Source organism: Sus scrofa, chromosome 3, assembly GCF_000003025.6.
Source record: "Sus scrofa isolate TJ Tabasco breed Duroc chromosome 3, Sscrofa11.1, whole genome shotgun sequence".
Classification (NCBI taxonomy): domain Eukaryota; kingdom Metazoa; phylum Chordata; class Mammalia; order Artiodactyla; family Suidae; genus Sus; species Sus scrofa.
The window spans coordinates 7,024,495-7,046,996 of record NC_010445.4 but is presented as its reverse complement, the minus strand read 5'-3'; the positions used below and the strand labels follow the sequence as shown (position 1 = coordinate 7,046,996).

The window sequence follows — 22,502 nt, the reverse complement described above, 5'->3', positions numbered from 1 at the left end:
TCTTGGCACTTCCCTAATAAATCATGCTAATTCCACCTCAGGGCTTTTGCACTGCCTCCTCCTTCTGCCTCTAAAGCTTTTCCCTGGTTCTTGATGTGGCCAGCTCCTTATCACCTTTCATACCCCAGTTCAGATGAAGCCACCTCCGACCACCATACATCCATAACCACTCCCTTGTTTCTCTCTCTCTTTTATTTTTAATTTTATGGCCACACCTGAGGCATATGGAAGCTCCCGGGTCAGGGACTGAATTGGAGCCACAACTGTAGCAATGCCAGATCCTTAACCCGCTGTGCCAGGCTGGGGATCAAACTCGTGCTTCTGTAGCAACCTGAGCCTCTGCCCTCAGATTCTTAACCCACCATGCCATAGCAGGAACTCTCCCTGTTTCTCTTGATCCCACCACCCTGTTTTGTATTCTCTGTAGGAGGAAAAATAACTTTATAATTCTGCCACCTAAAATTATGTATTTATTTGCTTTTGATGCTTCTCCCACTGGCCCAGAAGTTCCTGAGGACCAAGGGTTGTGCCTGAGCCTGGATGACAGGACAATGTTTGACACATAACAGGGACTCAGGAAATGCTTGTTAATTTGAATCAATCTCAAGGGATCCATTCCTCTCACTCTTTCTCTCCACCCCTCTCTCTCCCCTCTCCCCCAGACTGAACTCCCACTGAAGCCATGCTAAATGCTTCTTCCTGTATTTGTCTATTTAATAGGGACAGAGTAATGGGCCAAAGCAGCTGATTAAATAGTTAATCCCAAGTAACTTGGGATCGTAGGTAGAAAAAAGTGAGACCCCTGTAAATTAATGCTTGCTCAAGAAAGCCAGCTTGCTTAGCAATGAAACCATGCAGCAGAAGCAGGAGACATGCTCCCAAACAATAAAACAATGGTAGAGTGATACCCACATCCTGCCCAGTGAGGTTAGAAAGTTAATGATTCCTAGGACATGCTTCTCTGCACATCCTAAAAACGAAAATATAGGAAAAGCTGTCATTATACCAAAACCTAAGATGATTTACTGTATTTTCGTGTATGTTACCGCCTTTTTGCTCATCTCCATTCGTAGTCCCAGTTTGACCACGTGGGACAAGAAAACTCCCCTGCCTGACAAGGAGGAGGAGCTGATGATGGAAGCCTGAGGTCCACTCAAGAATGAAAGAAGGTGGTCTCCCTCTTCCCATTTTTCCTTTGACTATAAAACTGAACAACAATAAAGCAAAAAATGGAGTTCCCTTGTGGCCCACCAGGTTAAGGATCCAGCATTGTCACTGCAGCAGCTTGAGTCACTGCTGTGGCGCTGGTTTGATCCTTGGCCCAGGAACTTCCACATGCTGCGGGAGATGCCAAAACAAACAAACAAACAAACAAAAAAACAAAGACAAAACAAAACAAACCCAAAACAACAACAATGAAAAAACGTAGTCCACTAAATTCTTGGGGAGTGGCATTCCCCTGCCACAAGCAACCTAGAGTAATAAATGCTTTCCTTACCTGTTACTCTGCCTCTCCCTGAATTCTTTGTGAAAAACCTATCCTTTTTACTAAGTCCAGAGACCCCATTCTGCTGGTTTCATATTCACTCAACAAACAAGTCCAGAGTTCCTACTATGCGCCAGCACTGGAAACACAACGCTTACTAAGACCTGCGTAGTCTTTGTTTTTGAGAAGCTTGTGATCCAGCGTGGGGGTCAGATGGGCAAAGAACCGATGTGGGCAAACCCCACCATGGGTATGAGCCTGAAGGGCTGCGGTAGGTGGAGCTGATTTAACGCCCCCTGAGAGACGGGATGTCTTAGCAGCTGAGGTGACAGCTGGGCCACATGGAGAAGGATGTGTAGGAATCCCCAGGGGGAGAAGCCACCAAGGAGGCAGAGTGGCCTAAGCAGAGGGCCTGGGCCACCGTAGGTCAAGCTGGACAAGAACCCAGCACAGGAACAGAGACGGCAGGGCTGGAGCCCCCATCCCAGTGAGGCAGGGGATGGATGGGTTCAGGCTGAGCAACAGTTCTCTGTTCCTGTGGACAGATAACTTCGAGATAAAGGCTGCATCCTGCTTGGCTAAAAGACAGAGACCATCTATTTCTCATTTTTGTTGTTGTTGTTGTCGTCGTCTTTTTGCCATTTTCTTGGGCCCCTCTCGCGGCATATTGAGTTTCCCAGGCTGGGGGTCAAATCGGAGCTGCAGCCACAGGCCTAAACCAGAGCCACAGCAACGCGGGATCCGAGCCACGTCTGCAACCTACACCACAGCTCACAGCAACGCCAGATCCTTAACCCACTGAGCGAGGCCAGGGATAGAACCCGCAACCTCATGGTTCCTAGTCAGATTCGTTACCCACTGAGCCACGATGGGAACTCCATCTATTTCTCATTCTTGAGGTCAAGGAGACCTCCGAAACTATATGCTCGTAGAAAGCGGCCTTGGGGGTCAGAGAAGGGAGGGCACCAGACCACAGTACCTCCTGTCAGCTTCCCAGGGACCTTGGTGCTAAAATCCATCCCTAGGGCAGGGCCCTGAGTCAGGCCAAAGCCAGATGAAGCAAGATGATTGGCCAGAGGGAGCCCGGAAGGACTGCCCCCATACCAGTGACTTAAACCACTTCCAAAGCCCGGGTGGCTCTCTTCCTCCTGCTCTTTGAGTCTGTCTGTCCCTGTCTTTCTCCCTCCTTCTCTCCCCCACCGGAGCCTGCCTCTGCTTTCTCCCTCTTCTCTCTTTATCTTAATTTTTTGTCTTTTTAGGGCTGCACCTGCGGCATATGGAGGTTCCCAGGCTAGGGGTCCAATCAGAACAGCAGCTGCCGGCCAACACCACAGCCACAGCCATGCAGCATCCGAGCCGCATCTGTGACCTACACCAAAGTTCGTGGCAATGCCGGATCCTTAACCCACTGAGCGAGGCCAGGGATCAAACCCGCATCCTCATGGTTCCTTACCACTGAGCCACAGCAGGAACTCCTCTTCTCTCTTTAAATAAACACTTTTTGTCTTACTACCCTTAGTCTCTTGGCTGAATTCTGTCTCCAAAGGGACCAAGTTCTGGGGACCTAGATCAAGTGGTTAGGGTTCAGCCTTCTCACCCCACAGCCACTGGAGAAGACCAGTGCCGCCTCCCCCCCCCACCCCCCGCCGCCGGCTGAGCTGTCCACCTGGAGCCCTGAGGTCCGCTTCATCTCACACCCCAACCCCAGTGCCTCATCTCCGCCTTCTCCCGGGTCCCAGGGTCCGCCTTGGATGCATGTGTGCAGGGGAGCTTTCTACAGAGATAAAGGGCTCAGGGGTGCCTCCCCTCCATCCTCCCGCACCAGGCCTGAGGCTCCCAGGAGACACCCAGCTCCCCACAGACCAGCTATTTCGGCCTGGTCCCAACACGAGCTCGTGGTTTCTGGCTGGGGAGCCAGAGGCCTGCAGGCTGACCATAAAAGGAAAAAACCGAACCGAAGCTGGCTGCTTCCCTTCCTCCTGTGCCAGGCTCTGTGGGACCCAGCGAGAGGGAGGTGGCCGAGCCCACATCCCCACAGGGTCACTGCTCCCCCCCCCCACCTCCTCAGCCAATGCCTGCAGAAAGGCAGTTCCTCCCTAAAGCTGCCCATGAAGGCAGATGTGGAAGGTTCCAGACCCCAGGTGACATTAGTGCTGGCCCCCCCACCCGGGGGCCCTGCCAGGTGACAGATCACACCCTGAGCGTGTCCTGCTCCCTAGGCACTGTCCAAATTCCCCCATACAACCACGGGGTAGGTGCCATCCTCATGGGACAAATGAGGAAACTGAGGCACAGAGACGTGGGCACAGTGGCAGAGCCAGGATCTGAACGCAGCTCAAGAGCGATGCTCTAGGAGTTCCTGTCATGGCTCAGTGGTTAACGAATCCGATTAGGAACCATGAGGTTGCGGGTTCGATCCCTGGCCTTGCTCAGTGGGTTAAGGATCCGGCGTTGCTGTGAGCTGTGATGTAGGTTGCAGACACGGCTTGGATCTGGTGCTGCTGTGGCTGTGGTGTAAGCTAGAGAAGACAGCTCCAATTTGACCCCTAGCCTGGGAACCTACATATGCCATGGGTGCAGCCCTGAAAAAGAAAAAAAAAAAAAAAAAAAAAAAAAAAGAGCGATGCTCTAAACCACTGCTCTGTAGGTTGGCGCTATCCTCTCTCCACCTTCCTCCTCCTCCTCCAGCAGAGTGGGGAGCAAGAGATTCTGAGGAGGGGGCAGAGGTGCTCTGAGAGCTTGTGCTGGACCCCAACAAGCATCTTCCCGGCCCACATGAAGCCTTGGCATCTTTAACAGAACTGGCCGCTAAGGGGGTGTGGGTACCAGAAGCCCAGTGCATCCCACAGCCTACGGAGCCGTGATTCCCGCCTCCTCTTGGCTCCCGCCCCGAACCCTCTTGCATCCCATCAACTCCCTTGTGAAGGTCACATGTCACCTCACAAGGCCTCTCTTGCCCTCCCAGCCTAGGACAGGTCACGGGAACTCCCCCCACAGCTTGATTTGATGAACATCTGTACCCCCTGGTACACGGCGCGCCCCCCTTCCAAAGCCCCCTCCCCCACAGTGGGGCCTCAATCAGCAATTTTGGACCAAAAAGGGAACAGGGGGCCAGATTCTCGCTGAGGCTGGGGGACGGACGTGGTGGGGGCAGGGGAGCGGGGGAGGCTGGCGCACACATCCTCTGCCAGAAACAAGTCGTCACCAAATGTCAGCTGGAGCTTCCCAAATCCATCCCTTAAGTGTGTCTGCCTCTTCAGCTCAACATTTACTGCCTTTTTTTTTTAAATTCTCTTTCGCTTGCTCGCATCTGTGCGAGCCCCCACGGGCAGGCCATAAAAGGCTCATCAGCATCAGATGATCCTTTTTCCTCCTTTCCTGCCAAAGAACGTGATCTTCTCATGATAACTCGGAGGGCCACACAGATGGAGCGGCCAGACTCTCTGAGCCCAGAGCTGTGACAAAGTCTCCAAAAGGCAGAGAAGCATGCAACTGGTCCCCCCTCTAGGGACATGTCGCGAGAACACAGCCTCTGGAGCAAAACAGCTTGGAGTTACTGCCGGGCTCCACCTCTTAGGCAACTCAGTTCATCAGTGTCCTTACCAAGAAGACAGAGATGAAAAACTCACAGCTTCCAAGGATGTAAAAATGAGGAAATGAGGCTAAAAAGTACCCAAGGCCCCTTCAAAAGCTCAAGAATTGCTATGGTCACTGTTTTTACCACGCCATCATCACCCTCTTCTAAAACAGCCAGCCAGTGAAATGGTTACAGAAGGCAGCGATTTGGTCCCAGGAGGACAGGGTATCTGGCCAAGTTCAGTCCCCTCTAATGATCAGACCTAAGCTGGCCCCTTAGCCTTCCGGGTCCTGGGTTTCCTCATCTGGTAAATGGGGGTAACAGCACCATGCTATCTACCAGACAGCCTCAGAGGGAGGAAAAAACATTTCCAGACCAAAGGTGACATTGCTGAGTTTAGACTCCGCTCTGGAGCCAAGCAAGCCCTTCTATGCTCTGAGCCTCAGTTTCTTCTGTCTGTCAGATGCGGAGGCTGTGCGGCGGCGGCGGCACCAGCGAGGGTTGGGCCAGGCGAGATCTAGGGAGCTTGGAGCCCAAGCGAGCATCCCTGCCCTTCTGCTCTCTGCTGAGTTTTCAGAGCCGCCTCCGGAGAGGGGGTGAGCTCGAGCCAGCCCCCCAGGGCCCGCCAACCACCGACAGAGGGTTCAGACTGAGTGTGGGAACTTGCAAAGCAGAAAGCGCAGCTTGGATCACTCCGCCCCTGCCCCCGCCCCCCGCCGACGTCTCTGCGGCTTGGACAGGGTTCAGCCAAGAGCCTGAGCTGATAAAAGTCTGAGGTCCCATTTGGTGCTGATTAAGTGAGGACACGGCACTTCCAGATCCTGACGGCTCCTCTCATGCTCAGCATGAAATCTCACCTGCCTTTCACACCCTCCCCCACCCCAGGGACCCCCATGGAGGGAAAGCAGGGAGATGGGAGAGCTGAAAGGGTTTTGGTCAGAGAAAGCTTTGGTGATGCTTTTCCCTACACTCATCGCGCTGCTTTGCACAAGTCACTAATGCCGGCTTCCAAGTGCTGATCCCTGGACACAAACCCCCTGTGATGTAAGAAGACAAACTGCCTGTGGGGGGCGGGGGGGGGGCGGTGGCGGCAGAGGTTGTCTGTGCATCAGCTCAGCACCACCCACTGGGTGGGCAAGACTGGGCTTTGGAATCTGATAAACCAAGCTCAGACACTTGAGTGACAAGTTCTTCACCAGCTGGAGCCTCAGTTTCCCCAGCAATAAAATGGGGCTAATTATAGTACCTGCCTCCAGTGTTGGATTAGGAGACCCGTCTTGTAAACAGACAGACATGTACATACACCCACACATGGAGGGAGGGAGGGAAAAATAAAGAACATTTTTTAAGGAGTCAAGATTTGCTACTTCTTAACAACTATCAAGGTAATATTACAGGAAAAATGAAAACTTTATTGGTTTCCCTTACTTTATAGTTTAGTGTTCTTCTTATTCTAGATTACATATATGGGCATCATAAAAGGTGCCAGGCTTAATTTTTTTTTTTTAACGGCTACACCTGTAGCATATGGAAGTTCCCAGGCTAGGGGTCAAATCAGAGCTGCAGCTGCTGGCCTATGCCACAGCTGCAGCAATGCCAAATCCAAGCTGCATCTGTAACCTACATTGTACCTTGTGGCAGGTACAATGAGCGAGGCCAGGGATCGAATCCACACCCTCACAGAGACTATGCTGGGTTCTTAACCTGTTGAGCCACAATGGGAACTCCATGCAGGGCTTAATTTTAAGGTTCATAATCTGACCCTGTCTGCCTTGGGTTTGTGTTACGGATGAATGGAGAATGTTCCTGGAAAGGCGTGTGCAGACAAGAAGCATGCAGTAAAAATCCACCGTCATCATTTCTTTGGAAAGGAAGGTGCAAGAGAATTGCCATCGAAAGACAGTGGGTTGAACACATGCATTTAGGGCTCCTCCTTCCCCAAACCTTACTAAAATGACAGTAAAGGGATTTTTCAAAAACACCATAAACCATTCAAATGAACAGGAGAGGAGTGAACAGCAACACAAGCTAGGAAGCCAGCAAACAGGACCAGCGATGATAGTACTAGGAGAGAAGTCTAAGCTAGCAGTTGAGGGAATTCCCCAGTAGCTCACAGGTTAAGGATCTGGCATTGTCACTGCTGTGGCCTGGTTTGATCCCTGGCTCAGGGACTTGTGCATGCAGCAGACATGGACAGGGGAAAAAAAAAAAAGCTGGTGATGGGGAAAGCTGAGAAGCAACCTGATTTCATTGCAGAGTCCTCAGTCATTGGCAGCTCCAGGAGCAGCAGACATAAAACCTAAGGATTGGTTACTTTCTACATTGCCTGCAGCCAAGTGACTGCCCTTCCCACAGCCCACAGGAGGGGGGTAGATTTATTCTCTGGAGAGGGGAAAAGGAGGACCTCCGTCTTGGGGATACCAGGGACCACACTGGAAACAGGAAAGTAACATGCAAGTGTTTTGGGTTTTGTTTTTTGGGTTTTGGCTTTTGGTTTTTTTTGGTTTTTTGAGGGCTGCACCTGCAGCTTATGGAGCTTCCCAGGCTAGGGGTCAAATTGGAGCTGTAGCCACTGGCCCACACCACAGTCACAGCAACGTGAGATCCAAGCCAAGCTGCCTCTGTGACCTACACCACAGCTCATGGCACTGCCAGATCCTTAACCCACTGACTGGGGCCAGGGATCGAATCTGTGTCCTCAGGGATGCTAGTCAGATTGGTTTCCACTGAGCCACGATGGGAACTCTGTTTTCGTTTTTGTTTTGGCTGTGCCCACAGCATGTGGAAATTCCTGGGCCAGGGACTGAACCCACATCACAGCAGTGACAACACCAGATCCTTAATCCGCTACACCACAGGGGAACTCCTGATACAAGTTTTATCCTACAGTTTGAAACCCTTAGCCTCTTCTCACCTAGACCCTCCAAATGATGGTAGACAGGTCTTTGCCCTCCAGGCAGAAGGTCAAATGTCTTCTCTGAAGAATCTCATCTGCCCAAGAAAAAAGCACTGAAAGATATATCAGAAGTGCCCCAACCGAGTAGCTCATGGAGCTTACGGAGCTTCCCAGGCTAGGGGTCAAATTGGAGCTGTAGCCACTGGCCCACACCACAGTCACAGCAACATGACTGTGAGATCCAATCCAAGCTGCCTCTGTGACCTACACCCCAGTAGCTCAGTTTCCCCATCCCCAGCTAAGCTTATCTTCAGCAAGCTCCTCCTGCCAGCATGGAACATCCATCAACTTTTTGGTACCCATGTCCCAAAGCATCCCCTGAGAATGGACAGCCAAGGATCACCAGGCATCAGAAGAAAGCCACTAATAAGACAAACATAAATTAAAACAAATAAATAGGAAAATATGCCTCTTGGAGGAAACACGTGGAGGGTTACCTGCCAAGACAGGGGACATCACATCCATGACAAAAGAATCCTATAGGAAATAAATACTCAGGAAACCAAATAGAGTTCTTGGAAATTTAAAAAAAATGATAGCAGTAATTGAAAACCCAATGGAAGGGTTATAAGATGAAGTTGAGGTAACTGTGCAGAAAAAAAAAAAAAAGACGTGGAGAAAAAGAGGAGAGAAAGAGATGGAAATTATAGGAACGAGCTAGGAATTCCATGATGGAGATAAGGAAATGTCTAGAAAAAAAACAAAACAAAACAAAACAACAAAACAGAACAGTGTAACAGAAAAAGAAAGAAATTATTAAGGACATAATTCACAAAAATTTCCCAGAATTTAAGGACATAGTTTAGAGAGTATGAATGTCCACTAAGTCTCCAGTACAGCAGGTGAAAACAGACCCCTGCCAGAGCCCATCACCATGAACAGGGGCATAAAGAACATAGATATATTTTTAAATGGCCTCCAGAGAAGGAGGAGGATAAAAAAACTGGTCATACAAAAAGGATCAAGAATGCGATTGGCTTTTATCCTCTTCAAAAATGAAATTGAATCTCAAAGTCAATGACACAATGCTTTTGAAATTCTGAAAGAACACTCCTTTCTTTCTTTTTCTTCTTTCCCTTCCTTCCTTCCTTCTTGTCTTTTTAGGGCCGCACCCATGGCATATGGAGGTTCCCAGGCTAGGGGTCTAATCGGAGCTACAGCCGCCGGCCTACACCACAGCCACGGCAACGCAGGATCCAAGCCATGCCTGCAACCTACACCACCGTTCAGGGCAACATCGGATCCTTAGCCCAGTGAGCGAGGCCAGGGACTGAGCCCTCGTCCTCATGGTTACCAGTCTGATTTGTTTCCACTGAGCCACAACAGGAACTCCCAGAAAACAATTTCTTGCTTAAATATTTAAACCCAGCTAAACTATCCCTTAAATATTAGAGACGCATCCAGACTTTCAGATGTGCAAAATCTCAATTTGCCTCACATCCTTTCTTAAAAAACTACTAGAGAAAGTGCTCCATTTAAACAGGGAGTAAATCAAGGAAGAAGAAAACGTGGAAACTAGGAAACAAGGAATCCACCACAAGAGCACTGAAGGGAACTCCAAGAATGATAAAAAAAAAAAAAGATTCCCAATGTTGCCTACCAGTCATGGAAGGTAGCTGCGGCAGGTCAAAGGGCTCCGGTCACTAGCAATAGGGTCTTGAACACAAGACTAGACATACAGAAAGGTGATTAGAAGAAGAAAAATCTGGGGTCAATTTAGTGATTAAGTACATAACCTAATTGGGGGTGGGGGGGAGGCAATTACTAACTCCAGGAGAAAGAATAAACTGTACAGGAAAAGGAATCACAAGACAGCATGGAGCTCAGCTGTGATTCGCATCTACACGGTCATAATAATGTAAGCTGTGAACACAGACCTTATCAAAGTTAAAATAAAACTATACCGGGAGCCGGTGCGATGGGGTATGTGTGTGGGTGTATTGGGAGGAGGCAGTAGGGTAAGGTAAGGGGGAGATGGGGTGATTGAGTTCAGTCCTCATACTCCATGATGAAAAGTCAATAGGTAATGCCTAGAACTGAGAAAAAATTAAGACAGCAGGAAAATACTCAAGATTTCTTGGAGATTACAGAAGTACCTATAAAAATGTCCATTGACGATGGTTACCCCTGGAGAAGGGGACATTAGAGAAAGAGCAAAGGAGGGCTAGTTTTCTTAACAAGCTTTGGGGAGTTGACTCTAAACCGTCTTCACGTATTCCATCAATAAAAATAAAAACTAGAAAGGCAAAAAAGGAATAAGGAGTCCCTTTAGGCACCTGTAACACTCTAGCAGCATGTAGAACAGGGCATGTGCAATGCTACTAGTTGTGGGGAAAACCTGGGGAGAGGGGAATAGATGCACATCTGCATACATGTGCAGAAAATACTGCTAATACACTAGAAACCATGGCTGCCTCTGGGGAGGCAAACGAGGCGTCTAATGCATGAGGGTTGAAAGGGAGAATTTTCCGCTTTTGAATCTGAATATATCGGCTCTTGAAAAACAAACCCCCCAAATTGGGAAATTTAAAAAGTAAACACAGTGTCATTTACACAGATACATATATAAGATGCTTTTCTTTCTTTCTTTTTTTTTTCTTTTTAGGGCTATCCCTGCAGCATTTGGAAGGTCCCAGGCTAGGGGTCCAATCAGAGCTACACCATGAGCCACCTCTGCCCCCTATGCCACAGCTCAAGGTAAAGCTGGATCCTTAACCCACTGAGTGAAGCCAGGGATCGAACCTGAATCCTCACAGAGACTATGTCAGGTTCTTAACCAGCTGAGCCACAGTGGGAACTCCAGCAGCCATCGTTTTGAGACAAACCCAAAATGAAGTGGCAGTTCTGCAAAAGGGCCAATTTCTTTGAAGGTGCAAAGGATCACAAGTCAGTGACCTTCAAAAGGTCACAAGAAAGTCAATTCACAATCAAATATTGGAGACCCCATGAAAGATAACACAGCAGGGGCTTTGAGAGAATGTGCCAAACACCAAATAAGTAAAGAAGTTGTTGGCAAAAGCGATGATTTCTCCACTGAGTCCGCCAAAATTTATCCTCTTACCCCACAGCATGGAGATCAAGCATCACGGGAAGAATGGTGTCTTGTGCTCTCACATGGTTCTGTCCCGCCAAAAACGTTAAGGTAAAAAAAAACCTAACCCTGAATTAATTTTATACTCAATCTAAGAATCAGCATCTAGATGCAATTACCACCAGGTTCCTATTACATGGAAAATACATCAGTTCATCCTTTGCATTTCAAACCCATCAAACTCTTTCCCCCTTACTGTGTCTGTGTACAGTGACTTACTATGTACAGTGCCTGTTTCAAGTGATTTTTTTTTGAACCAATTATTTGCAGATAATCAAAACCTCCTTTGCTGGCAGCTGCAGCTCCGATTCTACCCCTCCCCTGAGAACGTCCATGTGCCACAGGTGCAGCCCTAAAATGAAAAAAGAAAACAAAGCACTTCCTTCATTTTATGCCACCCAGCTCCGTTAGCACATGAAAGCGTGCTACCAAAATGTTAATGGTGATGATCTCTGGGTGAGAGAATTATGGGTGCCAGTACATTCTCTTTCTCTGACGGCATCACAGCATGCAGAGGTTCCTGGACCAGGGATCGAATCTGAGCCACAGCCGTGACAACGACAAATCCTTAACCACTAGGCCACCTGGGAAATCCTGGTACATTCTCTTTTGCTTAAATATATGTTTTAATTTTTCTAGAATGACTATATAAGATTATAGGTTTTGTTTTTTTTTTTTAAGTTACACAATATATTTTCAGAGCACTATGGCAGGGCTTACCTGTCACCCTCCCCTTCCCTTTACTATCAGAACTTTCTTTCATTCTGGTTTTCAGATAAAATGTGTTTAGCTGGAGGTCCCTCAGCTCCAGGAGAGAACCAGGAGTAGTCCAAACCAATCATAAATGTTCTAGTCTTCTTTGTCAATGACTAATTTAGAGGCTGTCATATGATCAAGTTTTAGCCAATCAGACATAAGGGATGCCTGTTGAGGAGCTTCTGGAAAAGGTTTTCCTCTTTGATTAAAAGGAAAAAGAAAGAGAGCCATAGGGAAAAATCATCTATTTCCTTCATGCTTTTGGATATTATCACATGAGGATGTGATGTCTGGAGCTATGGCTGCCATCTTGTAACTATGAGGAAACAACCAAGAAAATCCCAAAGAAATGTTTTTGAGCTGCTGAATTAACTGAGCCTGAAATCATCAACCTCCAGACCACTTGTTATGTGAGATAATAAACTCCTGTTGCTTAAGCCACTTTAATTGGTCGCTATGTTTCTTGCAACCAAAAACATTCCAAATGAGATGCACACTGTAACCTTACGATGTTCAGCTTTCCGAAGATGTGTATGAACCACCGTTTTACAGTTTCCTAACAAGGGAGACCACAAAGGATTTTTTTTTTTCCAGAGACACATACTAACTCCAAGAGTCATCACTTTACAACTTGAGACTGTATCTCTGCAATACTCTTTGCAAGGCTCCATATTCTGGTCTTTGAAGGCAATGGTGGTCTCATGTCCAGAGTGGTCCAGCTTGAGTCATACCTGTGGGATCTGGCTAACTTTGTCATTAATCCAGGAAACTTCTACCTGAATTCCTCTATCTTGAGGGGGTATATCTCCTCAGCACCCCGGAATCCCTGTCAAGAGATTCCAGAAAGGGGCTCCTTTCAATTCCCAACTCACACCATGCTTGAAAGTTGCTGTTCCACAGGTTGCAAAGTCAAACACATGGGCCGAGCAGTTAACACCAACAAGCACCTCAGGTCAGGTGAGGACTGGAAAACTGAAGAATTCACATCTCTAAAGGGGCAGCTGACTTGTGGGATCACCTGTTGCCAGATGTTCCAATGCTTTCAAAATGAGCCAGAAATTGGGCTTTTTGTGTACAATCCCCCCCGCCCCAAGAATTTTTTGTCTTTTTCGGGTCACACCTGAGCCATACGGAAGTTCCCAGGCTAGGGGTTGAATTGGAGCTGTAGCTGCCGGCCTACACCCCAGCCACAGGCAACTCGGGATCTGAGCTGTGTCTGTAACCTACACCACAGGTCAAGGCAATGCTGGATCCTTAACCCACTGAGTGAGGCCAGGGATCAAACCCGCATCCTCATGGATCCTAGTTGGGTTTGTTAACCGCTGAGCCATGAAGGGAACTCCTCAAAGTTACTAATGATAGTAATAATGATAATACATAAACACAGAGGTGCTATGCAAAGAAAGGTCTTTAGGGTGGACCTTCACCACCAGCTGCGAGCTGGATCCCATCACTCCCTTTTCACAGATAAGGAAACTGAGGCAGGAGAGGAAAAGACTTTTTTTTTTTTTTTTTTTTTTTTTTGCACAGACTCTCACAGTGTGTGAGCGGCAGGTGCTTGCAAATGCAGATCTGGCTGGCTCAGCCCCGGGTCGTTCCCCACCCTCTTTCCTTCCAAGGTGAGAGCACCCACTCATTTTCCAGACAGCCTCCAGCCCCCAGCCTCTGCCAACGGGGGGACTGCGAGCTCTGGAGCAAGCGCATGCCCGTATTTGCCCAGCTATCTGCCCTCCCTCGCCCTCCCGGGCCGCAAACACAGATGCTCTGCTTGCTTTTTCCCTTTTTCAGTCACAGCCCTCCTGTCCCCCAGTGCCGCCTGCCAAACTCCGCATTCTTGGCGAGAACGGCAGGCAGGCGGGACAGGAGGGGCCCGGGCCAAGCCAGCATTCCGAGGAGTGACCCGAAGCAGCCCGGGCGGGCTCCCCGGCGGCAGCGGCTCACCTTGCAGCATGCTCCGGTAGGCCGTGTCGGCGATGGCGTAGATGTGGGGCGGCATCTCGTGCCGCTTCTTGCCCTTGTACATGTCAATAATCTTCTCCGAGTAGATGGGCAGCTGCTTGTAGGGGTTCACCACCACGCAGAAGAGGCCCGAGTACGTCTGCAAACAGAGAAGCCAGCTTACTTCCGGGGCCCCCGCAGAGAGGAGACCTCAGACCTCCGGCCCACCACCGCCTGCATTGTCTGAGCGCCACTGTGTGCACTTTCTCACTTGATCCTCACAGTGGCACCCTTAGACAGATGCACTCATGTTCTCCCCCCCTGCTCCCGGGCCATGCCGGTGCCAGGCAGAAGTTCCCAGGCCAGGGATGGAACCCGTGCCACAGCAGTAACAATGCCAGATCCTTAACCCCGGGGCCACCAGGGAACTCCCTCATGTTCTCATTTTAGAGCTGGGGAAGCTAAGACTCAGCGCCCTAGCATCAGTGACTTCAGGTAGGGGGCCAGAGGAGCGAGAGGCAAGATTAGATTTTTAGGGCATCTGTGTTATATTTTATAACTGTGGGATTCTTTCCTTTTTAAAATTGAAGTATCGTTAATTTACAATGTTGTATTAATTTCAAACATACAGCAAAGTGATTCAGTTATACATACAGTGGTTTTATTTTTCATTTTATTAATTTTTTTTCCTTTTTGGCTGCACCCAGAGCAAGTGGAAGTTCCCAGGCCAGGGATCACATCTGAACCACAGCTACGACCTACACCACAACTGCAGCAATGCTGGATCCTTAACCACTGTACCCAGAGGGGGATTGAACGGGTGCTGCCACAGAGATGAGCTGGATCCTTAGCTCACTGTGCCACAGTGGGAACTCCCATAACTGTGCAGTTTTAAACAGTTCTGGGTTCACATCCCAGCACCACGCTCACCCCCTGTGGCTTCACCTCCTTGAGCCTCAGGGGCTTAAATAACATCTGCCATTTTTTGAGCACCTACTATGCGCCAGCCAGGGAGCTCAGCACTTCACAAGGTATCTTCTTATTTAAATCGTCACATCTGCCCTGGAACAGGAATACTGTGATTTCCCCGCTGCCCACTTGACAGGTGAGGAAACTGAGGCTCAGGGAGGTTGTGCCCAGATCACATAGCGGCTGGGGAATTTGGAACTAAGATCATGACTGCTTTCCCCAGGGCTCATCCTCTCTGGACCATGAACTAAGTACACGCTCCCTCATCTGTAAAATGGGCATGAACATGGCTGTCCTTAAATCGGAGTGATATTGACACGTTGCAACAGGGATGACCCTGGAAAACATGCTAAGCGAAAAGTCTGACACAGAAGGTCACGTATCCTGCGGCTCCATATGTATGAAATGTCCAGAACAGACAAATCCACAGAGACAGAAACCTGGTCTTTGGTTTCCAGAGACTGGAGAGATGAGAGAATGGGACGGGACTGCTGGTTGGGACAGGTTTCTTTTTGGAGCTTATAAAAATGTCCTGGAACTCGGAGTTCCCATTGTGGCTCAGCAGTAATGAACCTGACTAGTATCCATGAGGCCGCGGATTTGATTCCTGGTCTTGCTCAGTAGGTTAAGGATCCAGGCATAGCTGTGAGCGGTGGTATAGGTCACAGATACAGCTCGGATCCCGTGTTGCTGCGGCTGTCCGATTTGACCCCTAGCCTGGAAACTTCCATATGCCACAGGTATAGCCCTAAAAAGACAAAAAAAGAAAAATGTTCTGGAACTTAAGAGCTACAGCTCCAATTTGACCCCTAGCCTGGAAACCTCCATATGCCATGGGTGTGGCCCTAAACATACAAAAAAAAAAAAAAAAAAAAAAAAAGATCCTGGCAGCCCTGAGCCCAGCTTAGCCCACTCCAAGTTGTGAGCACTGTCCATTAGGCTGTGGACCCACACTCGTCTTACAGAAACGACCAACCATTTGTTCATTCATTTACTCATCCATTCATTCGACGTGTGTCCTAGACACGGTGAGGCCCGGGGATTATAGTAAAGGAAAAAACACACAAGATCCTGCCTGAAAAGGCTTTTAGTCTCAATGGCAGCTGGTTGGGGAGAGGGAGGCTCCCCTAGGGCTCCACCTGCTAGGGGACAATGATGACAGGCTGGGCATAAGGAGAGAATGATATTCTTTAAAAGGTACAGGACTAGTGGGGGAGGGAGGGGGTTCTCTCCCAGGATCCCCCCCCCCACCATTTCCCAAAAGGGGCAGGAATGAGGTCAATCTAAGGCCTGTCTAAATGTCCACCTGACATTTATTGAGCACCTACTGTATACCAGGTCTGTGGTAGATGCTGGAGACAAATCAATCGATAATCGTCCCTGCCCTCAAAAAGCCCACAGGTCAGAAGGAAGACGTGGACATTTACAAATAACATGATAAGAACAAGCATTTGGGGAGAAAGGGAGAGAGGGTGTTAACCCATGTGGCCAGAAATTTCAGGGGGAAGGCACTTCCAGCATTAAGACTTCACAGGTAGGGAGTTCCCGTCGTGGCGCAGTGGTTAACGAATCCGACTAAGAACCATGAGGTTGCGGGTTCGATCCCTGCCCTTGCTCAGTGGGTTAATGATCCGGCGTTGCCGTGAGCTGTGGTGTAGGTTGCAGACGCGGCTCAGATCCCGCGTTGCTGTGGCTCTGGCGTAGGCCGGTGGCTACAGCTCTGATTCAGCCCCTAGCCTGGGAACCTCCATATGCCGCGGGAGCGGCCCAAGAAATAGCAACAATAACAACAACAACAACAACAACAACAACAACAACAAAAAAGACTTCACAGGTAGGAAGGTGTTAACCAGCTCAGGTATACAGCGGGTGCTCACTAAATGCCTGCTAAATGAATGCCCGAGGGGTCAGTTAATTACAAAGCTTCCCTGGAACAGGGGCAATGCCGCCTTCATTTCTGTGACCCGGGGCCTTGCACTGGGTTACACAGAGAAGGTGCTCAGGAGACATTTGCTGACCAGGTGGCAAAGCTGGCCCAGCGCAGGGCCTGTGTGTCCTGATCATCTGTGTCCTGGTCCCCAGCTCCGGGCCTCCATCGAGTAAGGACTCAGATCTTCAGGTCTCAACTCCACCTCCAGCTCCTCCCAGGCTGTGCCCCCTGCCACTGCCATGTCCTTTGTAGGGTGTGTCATTTACAGCCCAAACCACCCCCCCAAGGCATCCTGGGGGTGGTAAAGGGCAGCGGTTAGGGGTGTAGAAGGGAATACCAGGGACCTCTTTGAACTCTCATTCAGCTACTTCTTGGCTGTGGGACCCTGGGCAAGTCTCTTAGCCTCTCTGAGCCTCAGTTATCTTCATCTGCAAAATGGGCAGGTGTAATAGCAGCTCCTTCACTGGTGTGCTGTGAGATAGCTCTTGTGAAGCATTTAGCTACACTGCCTGGGTTGTAACAGGGGCTCACGAAACATCAGTGACTGTCCCATGCTCCCTGTGTTTCATGATGATGAAAACCTTTTGCCACCCTGGAAACTGCCCATGAGCTGTTCCCTCTCCCCCACTGGCATTCTCAGAGCCACTTCCATCTGCTTTTCCAGGGGTCAGCCTAAATATCACCTCTTGGACTGCAAGCTGCACACCACTGCATCTTCAGCACCCAGTACAGGGCTAGGACATGGTAGATACGCAATAAATATTTGCTAAATAAAATTAAGGGAGGAAGGCAGGCTTGGATCTCCCAACTGCCTGACCAGCTTTTGAAGGAAAAATATTTCCTCCTGTTTGCTAAGACACCTCCTGGGCTATGCACACAGCAAGCACTTAATCCATGTTTCGAGGCAGATCTGAATCTCTATCCAGTTCAGCATATCTTTGCATGGCACAACGGCCCAGAAGGAAAGACTCAGTAGGCAGCAGCCCACCGCACGCAGAAGCTGGGCTTCCAAATCTGAAGGTTCACTCTCCATCACTCCATCCCGCCTGACCTCATCCGACCCAGTCCACCTGCACTTGGCTGTGTTCCTGAGCCCCCTCACCACCCCCATGAACCCCTCTCCAGGGGGTCAAGTTCAGAGATTTCAGCATCGCTGCCTCCCACATTCTAGCCCGCATCTCAGGGCCCCGTGCCACCGGCAGGTCCCAGCTGCCGGCCTAGGGTTTCCCTATTGTGACCGTATTAGGAAGCGACTCCAGTTTTTCCCCAGCACTTTATATGGTCAGCCGTGGAGCCCTGAGCTCCCAAGGCTTTGGGCAGAAATGAGGAACAGTGGGGGAAGGTGGACGGGATGGAGGCAGGCGTTAAGTCACCAGGGCCCAGGTCGAACCTCAGCCCTGCCCTCATTGCCTGTGCAGCTTGAGCAAGGGCCCAAACGTCTTAGGCCTTCCTTCGTCATCGATGAAACTATGGATAACCATACTGTCTTTACCAAGATGCAATGTCATGTCTTTCTGAACGTGTCCTAGAAACAGACGCAGGCTACCAAGAACGTGATCTGCTGCAGCCTTGATTTTAACGGCAAAAAAGACGAGAAACAACATAAATATTCGTCAATGGAGACCAACGCAATAATTATGACATGCTGTCCTTTAAAAATTATGTACATATGTATATGTATAAAATATTCCATAAGGAACTGGTGATCATGGCTTCTGTAAGGAGGGGAATCCTAAGATGAAGAATGGGGATGAAAGAGAAAGTTCTAAACATCCTTGTATGCTATTTTATATAAAGCATGTGTTGTTTATTCAAAAAAAATGTCATAAGTCTAACTAGATGGTTATAAACAGACACAGGAAAAGGCCACAAGGCATGATAAATACTTAGTTTTAAATAGTGTCTTGTAGGCTTTGCATGGATAGCCTTGTTTATCAGGGAAGTTCTTTGAAGCAATAAGAACTTGAAAGATTTAAATAGTTCACAGTCAAAGGGGAGCCACCAGTTGTGTTTTCTTTCCACCCCTCCAGGCCCAATGCAGTTGTAATTTTTTCTACCCTCCAGGAATCGCTGACAGCCAGGAAGCCTCTGCTGCCAGCCTGCCCCTAGCATCCCTGGACAGACACTCCTTCTGGAGAAGGCGAAGGTTCCCCGGGCCAGGGGTCTATAATGAAAACAGCATCACCTGCTGGAATTTGAAAGAAGGGCCTCTCCTTATCCCCAGGCTTCCCAGCATGGTGAAACCAGTGATCCAGGAAAATGGGTTTTTTAAGTTCATGGGTAGGGAATTTGGACTTGGAGAGCCAGGGAATAGGAAGGTCTGTCCTCCTTTGTCCTGGATTGTGTTCCCAGCCCCAGGGCCATGGCACGGGGTGGAAGGTCCCACTGTCTACAAGGACCATACAAGTAAGACATGAATGGAGTGGGCCGAGGGTGAGGGGGAGAAACTAGCTGCAGTGATCAATGGTCCACAACACAGAGTCCCAGGGTCTGGAGGATGAGAGGACGTGGTGGGGCCTGTGGGACATCAGAGTCTGCACTGCCCATCCCACAGGGACTGGGGCTGGACAACCTGGTTCAGGGGTGCTGGGTCCTTGCCTTTTGCAAGCCATGCCAGAAAATTAAATTTTCTATCTGTTATTTAGTGTGTGCGGGGGGATATATCATATTAACCTAATTTTAAAAAATCACTCGCTCTGGGCCAAGAGCTTTGCAATCTCAGGCTTAGCACCTCGTAGGTGCTCAAGAAACCATACAAAAATCAGCTTCTTTCCTTCTGCGCCCTTAAAGCGTGTCCAACCCAAAGCTAAGGGTACCTGTGGCACCACCCCCACCTGCCCCAGCCCACATCCATCACATCCGGCTCCAAGCCTGGTACCTTAGGGCCTTTGCTGTCATGGGTAGTTACCTATGCCCTGAAGGCAGACAGACCACGTTTGAATACCAGTTCTGCCCACTTCCAGCAACGGATAGGACTGATGCCATCTGAGCCTCAGTGTCTTACTCTCTAAAATGAGGTACTAGCCTTTCATAGGGACATTGGAAGGATTAAATGAGAGAGCAATTTTAAAAGGCTCTAGTCCTGGGGCCAGCCATCCTGGGTTTGAAATAAGTTATTTCTCATTAACTTATTTAATTTTCTAAGCCCCAGTTTCTTTACCTGCAAAAAATGAGGCTAAATAATAGTAAAGCTCCCTTACATAAAGAAAGTAATAGTCAGTTATACTTCAATAAGTAACTTTGAAAAGAAAACAATAGTAGTAGCAATAACAATATGTTAATATAAACCTGTAACAGAATAAATTTAATTTAAAAAAATTTTTAATTTATTTTTTCTTTCTTTAGGGTTGCACCTGCAACATATGGAAATTCCCAGGCTAGGGGTCAAATCAGAGCTTCAGCTGCCAGCCTATGCCACAGCCACAGCAACACCACATCTGAACCCCATCTGTGACCTACACTATAGCTTGCGGCAACTCCAGTTCCTCAACCCACTGCATGAGGCCAGAGATCGAACTTGCATCCTTCACAGATACAAGTCAGGTTCGCAAACCGCTAAGCTACAACGTGAACTCCAAGAGTAAATTTTATTTTTATTTTTTAATTTTTAAAAATTTTTTGTCTTTTTAGGGCCGCACCCGTGGCACATGGAAGTTCCCAGGCTAGGGGTCAAATCAGAGTTGTAGCCACCGGCCCACACCACAGCCAGAGCAATGCAGGATCCAAGCCTAACCCTAACCCAACCCTAACCCTAACCACAGCTCATGGCAATGCCAGATCCTTAATCCACTGAGCAAGGCCAGGGATTGGAACCCACATCCTGATGGATGCTAGTCGGATTCATTAACTGCTGAGCCACAACGGGAACTCCCTCCGAGAGTAAATTTTAAATAAATAGCAGCCACCCTCATTATTATCGTGGGGTAAACAGGGCTCTTCTGAGTCTAATGAAAGCCAAGACCCTCTACTCAGAAAAGAATGTACATGCAAACAGCCTTTCTTACATTTCAGGAAGCTGACAAAATCCCTAGCACCCACTCACAGGCGCTGAGTTTAGAACCCTATATTTCAAAAAAAACTTCCTTTGGTAACAACACTTGACGTGAGACCTACCCCCTTCACAGTCTGTAAGTAATCAATATAGACTTGTTAACTGCAGGCTTACAGAGAGGCCTGGAATGTACTCCTCCTGCTGAACTGAGGCTTTATACCTTTAACCAGAAACGCTTCGTTGCCCCCCCCAGCACCCACCACTTCACTCTCTGAATCTCTGAATAAGCCTACTATTTTTGGCCATGCCCACAGCACATAGAAATTCCCAGGCCAGGGAGCAAACCCACGACACAGCAGTGACAATGCCAGATCCTCAAACATTAGGCCCCCAGGGAACTCCCTAAATTCGCCTCTTCCAGATGTCTCCTGTAAGTGGGATCCTGCGGGATTTGTCCCTCTGTGACCGGCTTATTTCACTCAGCATAATGTCCTTGCAAATGGTAAGATTTCCTTCTGTTTTAAAGCCGAGTTATTACAGTGGATGGTGTATAAAGCGTATTTTCTCCCTCCATTCATCATTTTAGAAGCTCTGTCATACAGCTGCATCCAGCTCGAGTGGGGCTTACCTTCCTCCCTGTAATTATCAAACAGCCTTGGGGCGAAGCCTGGGCCCTGTGTTTCCCAGCATCTCATGGAGAGGAAAGTAGGGGGACCAAGAGGACTTCGCAGACGGACAGGCCTGAAATCTGACCCAGTCCTGTTGTAGGCAAAGTCACGTCACCTCCTGGCCTTGGTTACCTCGTGTGCAGAGTGGGACATGAACTTTGCTTTCACCAGTATTGTCTTTTTTTTGGCCGCCCAGCAGCACGTGAACTTCCCTGGCCAGGGATCAGATCCCAGATGCAGTTGTGATCTACACCACAGCTATGGCAACACCAGATCCCAAACCCACTGGGCAAGGCCAGGGATCGAACCCACATCCTAATGGATACTAGTCAGTTTCACTATCACTGAGCCACAATGGGAACTCCTACAAAGCTCTCTTCTTTACCAAGAGCAAAGTTGGGCACAACCGGCAGCCTGGGCTTCACCCGCCGCCCACCTGTAACAAGGGCCGCACCTTCGGCTATCACGCGCTGGGTGAACAACTTGCCATGCCCCCCACCCCACCCTGTCCTCCTTTCTCTCCTCCATCATGGACCATGGTTTCTATTTAAGTGATTAAATTGACCAGAAAAGAATGAGACAGGAGTGGGCACATGGTCATAAGACTGAAAGGCTTTTCATTTAATCTGCCCAGAAAAGCATAGCAGGAATTTGAAGATTTGGTTAGGTTTTTAATCTGCTGTCAGAAGGCAGTCTGGGTCTTGGGAGCTCCCTAAGCCCCTCATTTTTCCTGACTTCTATTTTGGGCTCAAACCACAGTGTCAGGGGACACACGGCAAGATTCACATTCAGGTCTGTCCTTGACCTCCCTGGAGGGAGATGACTTATCTTGGATGGGAGACCTACAGGAGCCTAACTCCCCTCTGACACCCTGCAGACTGGTGTCCTTGGAAACATCCACTCTGGACCAATGGTCCCAGGTTGATAAGGCTTCCATACAGGGAGGAGGGTGGACAAAAGGGACTTGCCCTGCTTAGTTAGGGAGCAAAGGATGGCCTTGCCTACGCTAAGCCTCAGCTTGCTCGTCTGTGGAACAGAACAAGTATACATCATTCAGTGGATGCTGTGTTGATTAAATGAGATAAAGAGGAGGCATTTATAGAATTATGAGTTGCTTCTCTCCCCCTGGGCTCTTATACA

The 22,502-nt window shown here is 48.9% G+C and overlaps 1 protein-coding gene across 1 annotated transcript in view; it reads right to left on the bottom strand.

The window, feature by feature from the left end:
- MYH11 (myosin heavy chain 11) overlaps nt 1-22,502 on the bottom strand; it is a 140,427-nt gene that overhangs the window by 96,097 nt on the left and 21,828 nt on the right. Inside the window, 1 exon segment of the mRNA XM_021086165.1 lies at nt 13,808-13,964. Coding sequence (XP_020941824.1) covers nt 13,808-13,964 — 157 coding nt within the window.